The sequence below is a fragment of the Bos indicus genome, chromosome 1 (assembly GCF_029378745.1).
Source record: "Bos indicus isolate NIAB-ARS_2022 breed Sahiwal x Tharparkar chromosome 1, NIAB-ARS_B.indTharparkar_mat_pri_1.0, whole genome shotgun sequence".
Taxonomy (NCBI): Eukaryota; Metazoa; Chordata; class Mammalia; order Artiodactyla; family Bovidae; genus Bos; species Bos indicus.
Window position 1 is genome coordinate 148,767,285 of NC_091760.1, and position 15,477 is coordinate 148,782,761.

General features: G+C 48.6%; 1 protein-coding gene across 1 annotated transcript; it reads left to right on the forward strand.

The window, feature by feature from the left end:
• Positions 1 to 652: 652 nt before the first annotated feature.
• CBR3 (carbonyl reductase 3) lies at positions 653 to 10,508 on the forward strand. Its single transcript, XM_019963937.2, has 3 exons — positions 653 to 1,124; positions 2,951 to 3,058; positions 10,022 to 10,508. Exons 1-3 carry the CDS (start codon positions 836 to 838, stop codon positions 10,456 to 10,458), a joined length of 834 nt encoding a protein of 277 aa, XP_019819496.1. The 5' UTR covers positions 653 to 835; the 3' UTR covers positions 10,459 to 10,508.
• Positions 10,509 to 15,477: the final 4,969 nt, after the last annotated feature.

Genomic DNA, 15,477 nt, shown 5'->3' on the forward strand with positions numbered 1-15,477 from the left:
GGACTGTAGCCCGCCGGGCTCCTTTGTCCGCGGGATTTCCTAGCAAGAATATTGGAGTGGGTTGCCATTTCTTTCTCCAGGGGAGACACTTGGCACCCACAGGAGTTATGCAAGATGAATAAAAACATTCCGGCAAGACGCTTGACACACAATGGGAGTTTCATAAACACTCTTGCTCACGTGGGGGCGCACTGGGATCCCACAGAGCTGGGTACCCGGCCCACACCTGGAAATCTGTTCTTGGGACCTTTTTTCTCTCATCCCCTCTTTTGAGTTTCTTTGAAGCAAGGAACGGGATCGAGGTCCTGAGAAGGAGGTACCGTGTCGAAATCATTTCACTGTAGTCAAGAAAAAAGCAAGCATCCTCATTTCGTAGAGGATGGCAGGCGCACGCCCAAGAAAACTGTCAACACTTGTTTTTCTCCTTTGGGGTTTCTCCTGCGCTAGTTTCTTCATTCAAACTGCAGTAAATCTTCAGACCCTTTCGACTCACCACTGTCTGGGTTCTGCTTTAGGGGAAGCCCCTCTCCACCCCCGTAGACCACTGCTTGGCTCAGTTGTGGCTCAGAGGCGGGATCAACAGTGGGCGCTTCGCGGGCAGGGGGCGGACCCGGGAATGGGGCGTTACAAAACATTCAGGAACAGACCGCCCCTCCCAGGAGGGGAGGGATCGAGGACCGGAGCCTCTTTCTCTACAAGTCACAGCGCTGGAGCCTAGAACCCAGTTCTTCCTGGCTTCTCAGACTGTGGACCGGCCTCCGCAGCGCGCGCCGCAGGTGGCCCACGGCCCGGATCGCTCTCCACCCAAGGGCCCCGCGCTCCCTCCACACCGGCCATGTCGTCCTACACCCGCGTGGCGCTGGTCACCGGGGCCAACAAGGGGATCGGCTTTGCCATCGCGCGCGACCTGTGCCGGGAGTTCCCGGGGGACGTGGTGCTTACGGCGCGGGACAAGGCGCGGGGTCGGGCGGCCGTGCAGCAGCTGCAGGCGGAGGGCCTGAGCCCCCGTTTCCACCAGCTGGACATCGACGACCTGCAGAGCATCCGCGCCCTGCGCGACTTCCTGCGCAAGGAGTACGGGGGGCTCAACGTGCTGGTCAACAACGCGGGCATCGCCTTCAAGAGTAGGTGAAGGGGGTGGTGGGAGGTCTCCGGCTCTCCGAGGGCGCCCCGCGACGAATTGCACGCGCCCCCCGCCCCCACCAGTCCACTGGAGTGATCGGAAAGGCAGCGCCCGCCCCTCGGGATGCGCTCAGCTCTCGCCTCCCACGGCTGGTTCTCGCTTCCCACGGAGTCTTGGGAGCGGTTCGTTTCGCTCGAGAGCAGCCGCGGTGCCGGGCACAGCGTGCCCCGCCTGCCCGCCGGCCTGTGCGGGCCTGTGCGCCACAGTGCTCCACCCGGGACCCTCCCAGAACCATCAGCTGCTGAGTTTTGCAAGAGAGTCGGTCTCCGAGGAGGGGACCACGCCCTGCTAAGCTCATCAGCTTTCTAATGCCAGAAACATTTGCTCTGCGAAGGGTCTCCAAGCTCTCTTTGGGCTTTCGCTTTCCCTCAAAGGGCGCATTCATAGACACCAGGAGGCATCTGCTCGGGACAGGAAGTGAGTCTCAGAGACACGGATTAGCGCGCATATGCACGCTAGTGGACTTGGGTCTCTTTAACGCAGGGCTTTGATAGGCTCTGGCAAAAAGGAAGCGAGTGTGGTTCCCACCCCCAGGGAAGCTCGGCTTGTTATCAAACATAGACGGTTTGTTCTGGGTTTTTCTTTTTTAAGGGTGGTTTTAAGTAGCATCTTTCTTTGGAGAGGGGCAGGGAGATGGAGATTACTTGCTCCATGACTCGAATAAGAAAGTTATTGATCTGCCTTGTGCTGCGGGTAGAAATAAAAGGCCGGCCTCACTTACAACCTAATGGGAAAGAGAACTCTAAGAGGCCGAGCGGAGGAAAACGAAGCCTTGTGAAGCCTGTCTTCATTTCCCTCGGCCTTGGGCGTTGGACCGCCCGGGGCACCCGTTGGGGCAACTCAGTCTGCCGGGCTTTCTGCGCGCTCAGGCGGGGAGTTGGCGGACACCCCCTCGGAGCCCGCAGCTGAGGGATGGGTGGACAACACATGGGGGGCATACTGACCTCATCTGGCAACCCTCGCCCCTCAGCGTTTGGACCCTCGACCAGCAGTACCTGCGACCCTGGGAACTGCGGGAATCGCAGAACGGCCAGCCTCAGACGGACACCTGCTGAACTGTAATCTGCATTTTAGCAGAATCGCCAGGTGCCTCCTCCTATGCCCTTTCAAGATGGGTTTGACCACTGCTGCTCCAAGTGTAGCTCACAAACCGGTAGTTGGAGCGTCACCTGGGAACTGAATTAGAAATGCAAATTATGAAGCCCCACCCCGGAACTCCTTAATCCCAAACTCTGGGGGCAGGGCCCAGAAAGCTGTGTTCTAACAGGCCCTGCGGATGCTTCAGATAGAGGCTGGACGTCTGAGAACCATCAGCCTCCTGCTTTTAAACATCTTTGCCTGGGCTGGATCTCCGTTGTTGTGCCGGCTTTTCTCTAGCTGTGGCAAGTCGGGACGGCTGTCTGGTTGTATGCAGGCTTCTCACTGCAGTGGCTTCTCTTGTCGCAGAGCAAGGGCTCTAGGGTGCTCGGGCTTCAGTAGTTGTGGCACAGGGTCTCAGTAGTTGCGGCTCCAGGGCCCTAGAGCACAGGCTCAATGGTTGTGGCCCACGGGCTTAGCTGTTCTGCAGCACGTGGGATCTTCCCGGATCAGGGATGGAACACATGTCCCCTGCATTGGCAGGCAGATTCCTTACCACTGAGCCACCAGGGGAGCCCTTGAAATTGTTTTAGTTACCTTGCTTTGCTTTTAATCTGAGGTAAGATCCACTTTGTCTTGAGAATTTCAGGGGGGAAATGTGTGACTTTGTTTCCTCCTCTTTTTGAAAAGCTGATGACCCAACACCCTTTGACATTCAAGCTGAGATGACGCTGAAGACAAACTTCTTTGCCACGAGAAACGTCTGCACCGAATTACTGCCTATAGTCAAACCTCATGGTGAGTCCAGCTTTGCTGACCGTCAGGTTGTCTCCCTTAGCAAGGAGTGAGCCACAGGGACCCGTCCCCCAGGAGTCTTCCAGGTGGGCTATTTCTCCGTAGGGGAAAAAAATAGAAAGCTGTGTTATCTTCTCACAGTACCTGGCTTCTCATCTGAACATTTCAGCTTTATTGAAAGTCAGGTACTTTACTGTTCAGTTGCCAAGTTGTGTCCAACTCTTCGAGACTCCATGGACTGCAGATCGCCAGGTTTCTGTGTCCCTCACCATCTCCCGGAGTCTGCCCAGGTTCATGCCCATTGAATCGGTGATGCCATCCAACCATCTCATCCCGTACCAAATTTAGGGAAGAATTATTTCACTTTTCCTTCCTGACTTGTGTGTTGGTAGGCATGAGTTCCCTTAGCCAAGTCTAGATACGTACATGTGTAGATACCCGATTCATTGAGGAGAAGGGGATGACAGAAGATGGGATGGTTGGATGGCATCACTGACGCAATGGACTTGAGTTTGAGTAAGCTCTGGGAGTTGGTGATGGACAGGGAAGCCTGGCGTCCTGTAGTCCATGGGGTCGCAGAGAGTCGGACATGCCTGAGCAATTGAACTGAACTGAAGGAAGGAGAGGGGATCTAAATGTACCATTTTGCAAATGGCTACCCAATTGTCCCATCACCATTTTTTAAAGGCTCAACTCCCACCTCCTGCAAAACAACAACAATAAAAGATATGTATGATCCATAGCAATCTTGGGTCCCAAGTCATTAACTCAACCCTAGAAGGAGAAGGTGTTGCCAAGTCCCATAAGGCATCTTGCCTTTGAGCAACCTCAGTGAGTTCTTCTCAACTCCCCAAGGTGACCATCCTCACCCAGCTCACCTGGGGCCTGGGGAAAGGGTCTGTTCTTGCATGATTATGAATTTGTCTGTATTCTTTTCTTCTTGTACCAACCTTTGCCAAGCTGATTCAGAACATCCAGAGGAAACTTTTCTTTATTAGGAAATATCTTACCCACACCTTCACATATTCACTAAATAACATTTATTACTGTTTCCACAAGCATGTATTGAGCACCTACCATCAGATTAGATCAGATCAGTCGCTCAGGCGTGTCTGACTCTGCAACCCCATGAATCGAAGCACGCCAGGCCTCCCTGTCCATCACCAACTCCCGGAGTTCACCCAGACTCACGTCCATCGAGTCGGTGATGCCATCCAGCCATCTCATCCTCTGTCCTCCCCTTCTCCTCCTGCCCCCAATCCCTCCCAGCATCAGAGTCTTTTCCAATGAGTCAACTCTTCACATCAGGTGGCCAAAGTACTGGAGTTTCAGCTTTAGCATCATTCCTTCCAAAGAAATCCCAGGGCTGATCTTTGGAATGGACTGGTTGGATCTCCTTGCAGTCCAAGGGACTCTCAAGAGTCTTCTCCAACACCACAGTTCCAAAGCATCAATTCTTCGGCGCTCAGCCTTCTTCACAGTCCAACTCTCACATCCATACATGACCACAGGAAAAACCATAGCCTTGACTAGACGAACTTTTGTTGGCAAAGTAATGTCTCTGCTTTTGAATATGCTATCTAGGTTGGTCATAATTTTCCTTCCAAGGAGTAAGCGTCTTTTAATTTCATGGCTGCAGTCACCATCTGTAGTGATTTTGGAGCCCAGAAAAATAAAGTCTGACACTGTTTCCACTCTTTCCCCATCTATGTCCCATGAAGTGGTGGGACCAGATGCCATGATCTTCGTTTTCTGAATGTTGAGCTTTAAGCCAACTTTTTCACTTTCCACTTTCACTTTCATCAAGGGGCTTTTGAGTTCCTCTTCACTTTCTGCCATAAGGGTGGTGTCATCTGCATATCTGAGGTTATTGAGATTTCTCCCAGCAATCTTGATTCCAGCTTGTGCTTCTTCCAGTCCAGCATTTCTCATGATGTACTCTGCATATAAGTTAAATAAACAGGGTGACAATATACAGCCTTGACGTACTCCTTTTCCTATTTGGAACCAGTCTGTTGTTCCATGTCCAGTTTTAACTGTTGCTTCCTGACCTGCATACAAATTTCTCAAGAGGCAGATCAGGTGTTCTGGTATTCCCATCCCTTTCAGAATTTTCCACAGTTTATTGTGATCCACACAGTCAAAGGCTTTGGCATAGTCAATAAAGCAGAAATAGATGTTTTTCTGGAACTCTCTTGCTTTTTCCATGATCCAGCAGATGTTGGCAATTTGATCTCTGGTTCCTCTGCCTTTTTTAAAACCAGCTTGAACATTACTCTGGCACCTGGGTTACAGTGGTGAGTGTTGTGGGCACAGACAGTCCTGTTCATGGAGCACAGAGTCCAGTCGGGGAGACTGTCACTGACAAAGAACACTAACTGTGTAAATTACAGTTGTGCTGCAAGATGGGGACAGAGGGCTGGCTTCCCCGAGGACTTTCTTTCCAAGAAATCAATCATGATTCTTAGGAAAAGAAGAGCTCTGTAGTTTTTTTTCTTGGAAATGTGCTTTCCTTAACTGAACGTTTTGAATAAAGATGATCTCAGGTGCAGATATTTAAATCTAAAAAGATGCATGGTAAGAGATCCACCTGCCTGCCCATCCCCAGTTTCCACAGGTAATTCTCTTTACTGGTTTCTTTAGTGGGATGGGATCGTAGAAAGCTCACAGGTAAGAGTTGCAAGTGCTGGTTGAAGGAAGCTTTGGGGCCAGAGGCATGGAGTTGGTGAGTGCCCAGGGCCCGGGGGATGGAGTATTTATAATTTGATCGATTGGTTGATTGATTTCTGGCTGTGCTGGCTGTTGCTCGGGCTCTTCTGGAGTCACACTGAGGAGAGGCTATTCTTTACTGTGGTGTGCAGCCTTTTCCTCGCAGTGACGCCTCTTGTGGGGAATGCGGGTTCTAGGGCGAGAGCTTCAATAGTTGTTGTTCCTGGGCTCTGGAGCACAGCTCAGTATTTGTGGCAATGGGCTTCGTTGTTCCAAGGCCTGTGGGATCTGCCTGGACCAGGGATCGAACCGGTGTCTCCTGCATTGGCAGGTGGATTCTATGTCACTGAGCCAGCAGGGAAAGCCTGGGGATGAAGTTTTTAAAGGCAAATTCCCTGGTGGTCCAGTGGCTAAGACTGCTCTCACTGCCAAGAGCCAGGATTCAATCTCTGGTGGGAAACCAAGATCCCACAGCCGTGGGGCATGGCCAAAAATAAAATTAAATAAATGCAAGCATTTATTTATTTTCTAAGCAAAAATAAATGTATATAAATTTTTGCTCTCCCTTTAAAAAAAAAAAAGACATTATGTTTGCCACCTGGCTTTCTTCACTTACTGTATCTGGGACTCATTCTGGGTCAGGACAGAAAGCTTTCTTCATCTTTTTTATAGCTGTGTAGTACTTCACTGCAGTTGTGTCTTTTACCAAGTATCAGGAAGTCCTCTCCCTACGGACTTTAGAATCATAGAATTTGAAAGCCGTGAGGTACTGATGAACATTTATGTTCCTACACCTTCAGTTTATAGAAAAGGATATTGAGGCCCAGAAAAGTAAATACAGTCAGGTAGTAATAGAACTGGAAACAGTATCCCCGTTTCCTGATTTCAATCACATCAGGATAATTAGTTCTAGTGAGGGAAGGATCACAGTATGTCAAACAACTGTGAACAAGCCATTTTGAAACATAAAAGGAAGCTTCGTGGAGGGTGGGGCCCAGGGATCAACCCAAAGCTGGTCAATCACGGTCTTCAACCAGTTTTCTGTAACAGTAATTATCAAAGCAGGAATCTTCAGTTTGTAACACATTGAGAATAATTGTGACTTTTTGACAAACCTCCTGTTCACCTGGAGGGCAAAACGCTGAACATCATAGCCCCTTGGTTTATAGGGAATCACTTTCTCCCCATTCAAAAGTGATTTAAAGCCACTCTTTTTTTAGCTTTATAATATCGCTTTAAAGAAAGCTATCCAGCTCGCTTGTTGGTTCAAGATCGAGTGAATAGGTCAAGCAACTGTAGAGCCACTTCAGTTCAGTTCCGTCGCTCAGTTGTGTCCGACTCTTTGCGACCCCATGGACTGCAGCATGCCAGGCTTCCCTGTCCATCACCAACTCCCAAAGCTTGCTCAAACGCATGTCCGTTGAGTCGGTGATGCCATCTAACCATCTCATCCTCTGTGGTCCCCTTCTCCTCCCAGCCTTCAGTCTTTCCCAGCAGCAGGGTCTTTTCAAATGAGTCAGTTTTTCGCATCAGGTGGCCAAAGTACTGGAGTTTCAGCTTCAGCATCAGTCCTTCCAATGGATATTCAGGACTTGTTATTACTTTTAAATTTCCTTCAGGATGGACCGGTTGGATCTCCTTGCAGTCCAAGGGACTCTGAAGACATTGTTGGCGTGTCTCTGCTTTTTAATATGTTGAGCCACTAGGGGGAGCTATATGCCCACTCTTTCCAGGATGCTATGGCGTTTGCAGACAGGTGGGTCCACCTGACCCTCAGCAAAAGGGTGGTGGCGATGAGGGTGCGTCTCAGTCCTTCTCAGGGCTGATTGGGCCAACTTAACCGCTGCCACTGTCACCCCTTGGGCCCTCTCCCAGAGGTGTGCCTTGAGATCAAAGAAGATGCCTCTTCCTCTTAGAAGGTTATTTCCACCAAAGGCATAGAGCAGCTCCTGCAATTTTTTTTCTTTTCTTTCCTGCTTTCCTGTTTGAATTTAATTCCTTGTAGCAGCCAAGCATTTGAGAACAAAGCTGCTTAGCAAGTAATGAAGAACGTAACTTCAGCAAAGCAGAATTCCTGATCAAAATATTGAGACGAATATAATCATTAAAATAAAAAAAGAATCTTGCCAATTCAAACTGGGGGAAATACTATAAAACAATGGCTTAGAGGCTTCAAGCTCACTGTCAACTGCTCTAGACTAAAACAGACTAAAAAGGACAACTAAACGCAATCGGTGATTCCACATTGGACCCTGGATGAAAAAAAAAACAAAAACTTGTAAAGGAAGATTATTGAGACAATCCGGGAGACTTGAATATGGACTATATTTAGATAATACTGTTGTACCCTGATAAATAGCTTAAGTATGATCACCTTTGTGGTTATGGAAGGGAGTGTCCTTACTTATGTATACTAAAGTGTTTAAGGTGAAGCCTTACACTACCTCTGGAGAAGGGAATGAAAGGCTACCCACTCCAGTATTCTGGTCTGGAGAATTCCATGGATTCTATAGTCCATGAAGTCACAAAGAGTCAGACACGAATGACTGACTTTCACTTTATGCAGGGTGAAGTGAAGTTGCTAAGTCGTGTCCAACTCTTTGCAACCCCATGGACTGTAGCCTACCACGCTCCTCCATCCATGGAATTTTCCAGGCAAGAGTACTGGAGTGGGTTGCCATTTCCTTCTCCAGGGGATCTTCCCAACCCAGGGATCAAACCTGGGTCTTCCTCATTGCAGGTAGATGCTTTACCATCTGAGCCACCAGGGAAGCCCTACTTTATGCTACCTGTCTACAATTAACAGAAAGAGTAAAAGAGAATGTGGCAAAAAGCTTAACAGTTAGTGAACTCAGCTGCAGGTTATATGGAAGTGGAAGTGAAGTCGCTCAGTCATGTCCGACTTTTTGCGACCACATGGACTGTAGCCTACCAGGCTCCGCCATCTATGGGATTTTTCCAGGCAAGAGTGCTGGAGTGGGTTGCCATTTCCTTCTCCAGGGGATCTTCCCAACCCAGGGATTGAACCCAGGTCTCCCGCATTGGAGGCAGACGCTTTACCGTCTGAGCCACCAGGGAAGCCTACAGGTTTTATGGATGTCTACTAAAGTATTCTTGCAAATCCTGTGTAGGCTGCAAAGTTTTTCGAAGTTAAGAGTTTGGAAAGAAATAGGTATTACAAGAGAGAGAGAAAAGGAAGGAAGGAATGAAGGAAAAGAAAAGAAAACACTGAAGAGTCTTAGGTGCTGGGGATGACATGGGATGCTCAGGCACAAGGCCAGAGTGAGGGTGTCTCCATATGGGGCTGGGCCCTCAAGGACACCCCAGCAAGCTCACATCCCACCCCACAAATGTGCACCTCTGGCGAATGCCGCTTACAAAGTGAGATAAAATCCAGTTATTCTGTTGGATGCAGTGAACATGGATCCAGGATAACATGGGAGAAAAGAACTCCCCAAATCTGGTGTTTCTTGATGTTGGACAAAATGTGTAAAGTCACACATTTACTGGTTTGGGGATTTCCACCAATGCTTCAGATTGCTTTCTAGTTTTTGGCCTATTTTATGTTATGGACAGAACTGTCTGTTTAGTAGCTGTGAATAGTTGCTAATATGAAGATGAACTCATTAAACTATATTTAATTATTTGTTAACTATGGGCTAAAAAAATAGTGATGAAAATCAAATCCGGGTTGGAGACGCAACCCCTTCCGCATGTGAGAGTATCCATCATTAAGGACAGACAAGGGTCATCGGCAAGGGATGGCTTGACTCTGACTTTGGCACTCAGGTATGCCGAGGTGGCCCCTTGGCCCTAGGAAATAATCTAAAGGTGAGGGCGCTGACTCCAGGAAAGCAAGTTCACAAACATCTGGAATTGTGTGTGTGTGTGTGTGTGTGTGTGTGTGTGTGTGTGTGTGTGTAGGGGGTGTGTTTCACCAAACTGCCTGGTGATCCTACTGCAGACCTGCCTCCTGTTCACCTAATGGAAAATCACTGCTCTTTAGCCCATGTTATCAATGGAATTATGTTCTCATTATGTTCTTTTTGGGAGAACAAAGTGCAAAAAGTTAAAATCCACAGGTGCCTTTTTGCGTCTTTTTCAAATGCCTTTTGGAGCTTTTTGTAATGACTGCTAGAATCATTTCTTAAATCAGAAATTAAGCCTGCCCCATGACTGAATCGCATGTTTGTCAGCAATCAACCAGTGATGGTGTATTTGTGACACGCTTCCATATGTTTCGTTATCCTGTTTCAGGCAGAGTGGTGAACATCAGTAGTTCACAGGGCTCCCAAGCCCTTGAAAACTGCAGCGAAGATCTGCAAGAGAAGTTCCGGTGTGAGACGCTCACAGAGGAAGACCTGGTGGACCTCATGAAGAAGTTTGTGGAGGATACGAAAAACGAGGTGCATGAGAGGGAGGGCTGGCCCAACTCGGCTTATGGGGTGTCCAAACTGGGGGTCACAGTCTTATCGAGAATCCTGGCCCGGCGCCTGGAGGAGAAGAGGAAAGCCGACAGGATTCTGCTGAACGCATGCTGCCCCGGGTGGGTGAAGACGGACTTGGGGGGCGCTCATGCCTCCAGGACAGTGGAGGAGGGGGCTGAGACTCCCGTCTACCTGGCCCTCCTGCCGCCAGATGCCACCGAGCCCCATGGTCAGCTAGTTCGGGACAAAGTTGTCCAAAACTGGTGAATGTCTGCTGCAGCCCTCGAGGCTTAATAAATGTCTGAGGAGTGAATGAAGGAGTTGTGGCATGGTAGTTTGATTCTGTTTCTGTCCTTGGGGAGCCTCGATGACAGTCTCCTCGTGAGAAAGCGTCTGGTTCTGGAAGGGAGCTGAGCAATTTTGTTCTGCCCAAACTCTGGCCCTGAGAGGGAGACAAACCTAGTCCAGTCCAGTTAAGTTCAGTTGCTCAGTCACGTCTGACTCTTTGCGACCCCATGGACTGCAGCACACCAGGCTTCCTTGTCCATCACCAACGCCTGACCTTGTTCAAACTCATGTCCGTTGAGTCGGTGATGCCATCCAACCATCTCATCCTCTGTCGTCCTCTTCTCCTGCCTTCAATCTTTCCCAGCATCAGGGTCTTTTCAATTGAGTCAGTTCTTCGCATCAGGTGGCCAAAGTATTGGAATTTCAACTTCAGCATCAGTCCTTAAAATGAATATCCAGGACTGATTTCCTTGAGAATTGACTGGTTGAATCTCTTTGCAATCCAAGGGACTCTCAAGAGTCTTCTACAACACCACAATTCAAAAGCATCAATTCTTCAGCACTCAGCTTTCTTTATAGTCCAAATCTCACATCCATACATGACTACTACAAAAACCATAGCCTTAACTAGATGGACCTTTGTTGGCAAAGTAATGTCTCTGCTTTTTAATATGCTGTCTAGGTTGGTCATAGCTTTTCTTCCAAGGAGCAAGTGTCTTTTAATTGCATGGCTGCAGTTACCATCTGCAGTAATTTTGGAGCCCCCCAAAATAAAGTCTGCCACTGTTTCCACGGTTTCCCCATCTATTTGCCATGACGTGATGGGACCGGATGCCAGGATCTTAGTTTTCTGAATGTTGAGCTTTAAGCCAACTTTTTCACTCTCCTCTTTCACTTTCATCAAGAGGCTCTTTAGTTCTTCACTTTCTGCCATAAGGGTGGTGTCATCTGCATATCTGAGATTATTGATATTTCTCCCGGCAATCTTGATTCCAGCTTGTGCTTCATCCAGCCCAGCGTTTCTCATGATGTACTCTGCATATAAGTTAAATGAGCAGCGTGACAATATACAGCCTTGACGTACAAACTAGCCCAGTGGTCACCAAATATTAGAGGGCAGCAGAGCCACCCCAAGGGTGTGATAAAGCACTGCCCAGCATCAGGGCCCAAGGGCGTGCATTTCTAACAAGTTCCCAGGGGCTGCGGGTGTGGGGATGGCACTGAGAGAACCACAAGTCTCCCGAGTGGCCCCAGGGCTGCAGAGCGGGTCCCATCCGTGTTCAGCTGTCCCTTCCTATTTCTTTCTTTTTTATCAGGCTCTTTTTTTTTCTTTTTAATTTATTTGGCTGCACCAGGTCTTAGTTGCAGCATGTGGGATCTAGTTTCCCCGACCGCAGATCGAACCCGGACCTCCTGCATGGGAAGCGCAGAGTCTTAACCACCGGACCACCGGGAAAGTCCCTCCCTGGCTGTTTCTATAAATGCATCCTGTTTCCTTAGCTCTGCCACCCAGCTTTATAACTCATTCTGGTTTCCTGTATTTGAGTACACTGAAACTCGTTCCAACACATATGAAGTACGGCTTGAAGGACTTGGGAGGGATGTCCTTACTTGTTGGGTTCTGGTTTCCTCCACAGTGGGTTTCCCATCCAGATTTTGCATTCTCTGTTCTTCCCAGGATGTGTGCCACTCCCCTCATCTCATTCATTCTGAGCAACTTTGTCCGGGCCATTTCTTTGCTCCAACAGATGTGGATACTGTCTTCTTAACCTGTTCTGCTCCCCTGTGAGCTTCAGCCCAGGGTGATGCTTCAGAGGCCTCCCTGAGCCTCTATCATCATCTCTAACAACAGGCAACTCCACCACTTTCAAACAGAATTGGTTTTGCAACCAGCCTCCTCAGTTCTGGTTATACCCTGTAGATTAAAAAAAAAAAAAAAGCCTTGGTGACTAAAGGATGTTACAAAAGACAAGAAATATACTTGCAAAGAAAGTAGTGACTTTGCAAAGTAGCCCAATCTGTTTCTTCTTTTTTTTTTTTTTGGTCTCTGGCCATGTCCCGACTTGGTATTTTTTGGATCAGCATGTAGCCCACTCAGAAGTCACTTTTCATGACTTCCCTGGTGGTTCAGTGGTTAAGAATCTGCCTTGTAATGCAGGAGACGCAGGTTCGATCCCTGGTCAGGGAACTAAGATCCCACGTGCCGTGGGGCAACTAAGCCCAAGCGCCACAACGAAGATCCTTAGTGTCTCAACTAAGACCCAATGCAGCCAAAAATAAGTTAATATTTAGAAAAAATGAAAGCTTTCAAGAGAGTTAAGACTTTAGAAAGAATGGCTAGCCAAACAAGAAAAACCCAACATGTACAGGATGGACAAAATACAAAGGAAAGTAACCACAGATTTACCTCAAGTTTGTGATGGACTGTGCACAGTAAGAAACAGCAACGTTCTCCTTGCTTATGACCACGAGGATCACGTCCCAATTCCTGACAATAGTACTGCAGACGTAAGGCGTAACCCTGCTTTCCATTCGGGGAAATCGTGAAGTATGGAAATGTTCAAGCTTTCGTGTACGTGGAGGACCAGGACTAACCAGGTGACACTGGTATTTCTGATCCATGACAGGGGGCAAGGTATTTATAATTCTCGATTCTATGACTTGCAATGGCAGCCTGGCTTCTCACAACCCTCACGTCACTTTTCCATCCACTTTGTGTAGAGGGAAGTCTGAATCACTTCCTCTAACCTTCCCTACACTGCGTGATCAAATATTCGTCTCAGACCATAGCTCCTAAGACATTTTAATGTCAGCTTGCCTGGTTCTAAAAGCATTCTAATAGCTTTCAATAAGTTTCCTGAATACCTTTCCTACTCTGGCCTTTCTGCAGCCAGCCTCCAGACTCCTGCCGATGATGGGCAGGAGCACAGGAACCATGGAGCACTTTTAGGCTCTGCCTGATGGGGTTAGACAGGAAATGCACGCCTAAACAGGCCAATCCCTTTCTTCTCCTTTTTTTTTGTTTTTTTGGTCTCTGGCCATGTCCTGACTTGGTATTTTTTGGATCAGCATGTAGCACACTCAAAAGACCCCTAATTGTAAGCTGCTGATCAGAGTGGCATTCCTCATTCTCATGTAAAGGTCAGAGGGGGCTCTTACTGAAGATCATCCCAGCAGCCTCTTCCTGAGAATTCTCTCCTGGCCCCATTTGCCCTGCTTGTTCCCATGTGAGTAGCTGCAGCAGCTGCAAGGTGACTGTCCTGCCAGCCTCTGTTTACTGCGCCAGTTGCAGGCCTTTCCTCTGAAGAGCCTGACCAGCTGGGCTGGATCAGGGAGTGAGCGCAGCTGCTCCTGTGAGTGACCGCGCCCCACCTCCTGTTGCCTAAGGAGCCTGGGGAGCCAGGCACAGTCAGAGAAGGACGCAGCGAAGGAAAGCAGCTTCAGGGAGCAGACTTGTGGACACAGGGTGGGAAGGAGAGGTGGGACAGAGAGAGTACCGCTGAAACACGTGCACTACCGCGTGTGAAATAACCGGCTGCTGGGAGCCCAACCCGCGCAACCGACATAGATGGGATTCGGTGAGGGGTGGGAGGGGGCTTCCAGAGGGAGGCTGTGTGCGTGCTCAGTCATGTTCGACTCTTTGGGACCCCCATGAACTGTAGCTCTCCAGGCTCCTCTGTCCACGGGATTCTCCAGGCAAGAATACTGGAGTGGATTGCCTTTTCCTCCTCCAGGGGCTCCTCCCCGCCCGGGGATCAAACTCAGTTTCTTGCATATCCCGCATTGGCAGGCAGATTCTTTACCGCTAGCGCCACCAAGAGAGAGGGAACATATGTATACTTACAGCTGATTCATGCTGTAAGGCAGAAACCAACATAATATTGTAAAGCAATTATCCTTCGATTAAAAAACAATACTTCAGTTAAAAAAAAAAATAAAATTAAGCAGCTACAGGAACTTCCCTTGTGGTCCAGTGGTTAAGAATCTGCCTTTCAAGCAGGGGACGTGGGTTCAACCTCTGGTTGGGGAACTAAAATCCCATGGGGACACTGAGCACGTGTGCTCTGGAGCCTGCATGCTACAACGAAGACCCAGCACAAATAAACTTTAAAAAGCAGCTACAGACTGCCCCTCCCCCTAAAAGAGGCCCCTCTCCTCACAGGGGCATCCATTCCCCAGCTTCAGATCATCCCTGATATTCTGGATTCTAAGAGATGCCCTAAGAAACTCTTGTACCCTTAAAAGAAGCTGCCCTTTTCCTTAAGATAGTTTGAAATGGCTTATTGTTGCTTACAACCAAAAGGAATCTAACGAATAGTAGTGCATGAAAACGTTTCATAGTATGCTGTAAAGGAAAAAGAACAATATTTAGGCTTGGACTCACAAAGGGGAAAAAATCATGAATTGAGAACCCATGGCATGCTAGGCCATGCTGCTGCTACTGCTGCTGCTGCTAAGTCGATTCTGTCCTACTCTGTGCGACCCCAGAGACGGCAGCCCACCAGGCTCCCCCGTGGGGTGCCATTTCCTTCTCCAGTGCATGAAAGTGAAAAGTGAAAGTGAAGTCGTTCAGTCATGTCTGAGTCTTCACGACCCCATGGACTGCAGCCTACCAGGCTCCTCCATCCATGGGATTTTCCGGGCAAGAGTACTGGAGTGGGGTGCCATTGCCTTCTCCGATGCTAGGCCATAAGTCATGCTTAATGCTTTCCCAACATTGTTTCATATAATTCTCACCACAGTCCTTTGAGGTAGATTTTCTTTTTAAATATTTTATTTATTGGGCTGCACCAGGTCTTAGTTGCAGTACACAGGATCCTCAATCTTTGCTGTGGCATTTGACTCTTAGCTGTAGCGTGTGGGATCTAGTTCCCTGACCAGCGATGGAACCAGGCCCCCTGCATTGGGATCGGAGAGTCTTAACCACTGGACCACCAGGGAAGTCCCTGAGGTAGCTCTTAATGTCATTTTTCAAATAAATAAAGGTTTGGAGAGGGT

What these genes read in the sequence shown, in the direction of transcription:
- CBR3 (XM_019963937.2), top strand. Translation starts at nt 836, where the DNA reads ATGTCGTCCTACACCCGCGTGGCGCTGGTCACCGGGGCCAACAAGGGG. An exon ending in CGCGGGCATCGCCTTCAAGA is followed by an intron (nt 1,125 to 2,950) that starts GTAGGTGAAGGG and finishes CTTTTTGAAAAG; the next exon opens with CTGATGACCCAACACCCTTT. An exon ending in GCCTATAGTCAAACCTCATG is followed by an intron (nt 3,059 to 10,021) that starts GTGAGTCCAGCT and finishes ATCCTGTTTCAG; the next exon opens with GCAGAGTGGTGAACATCAGT.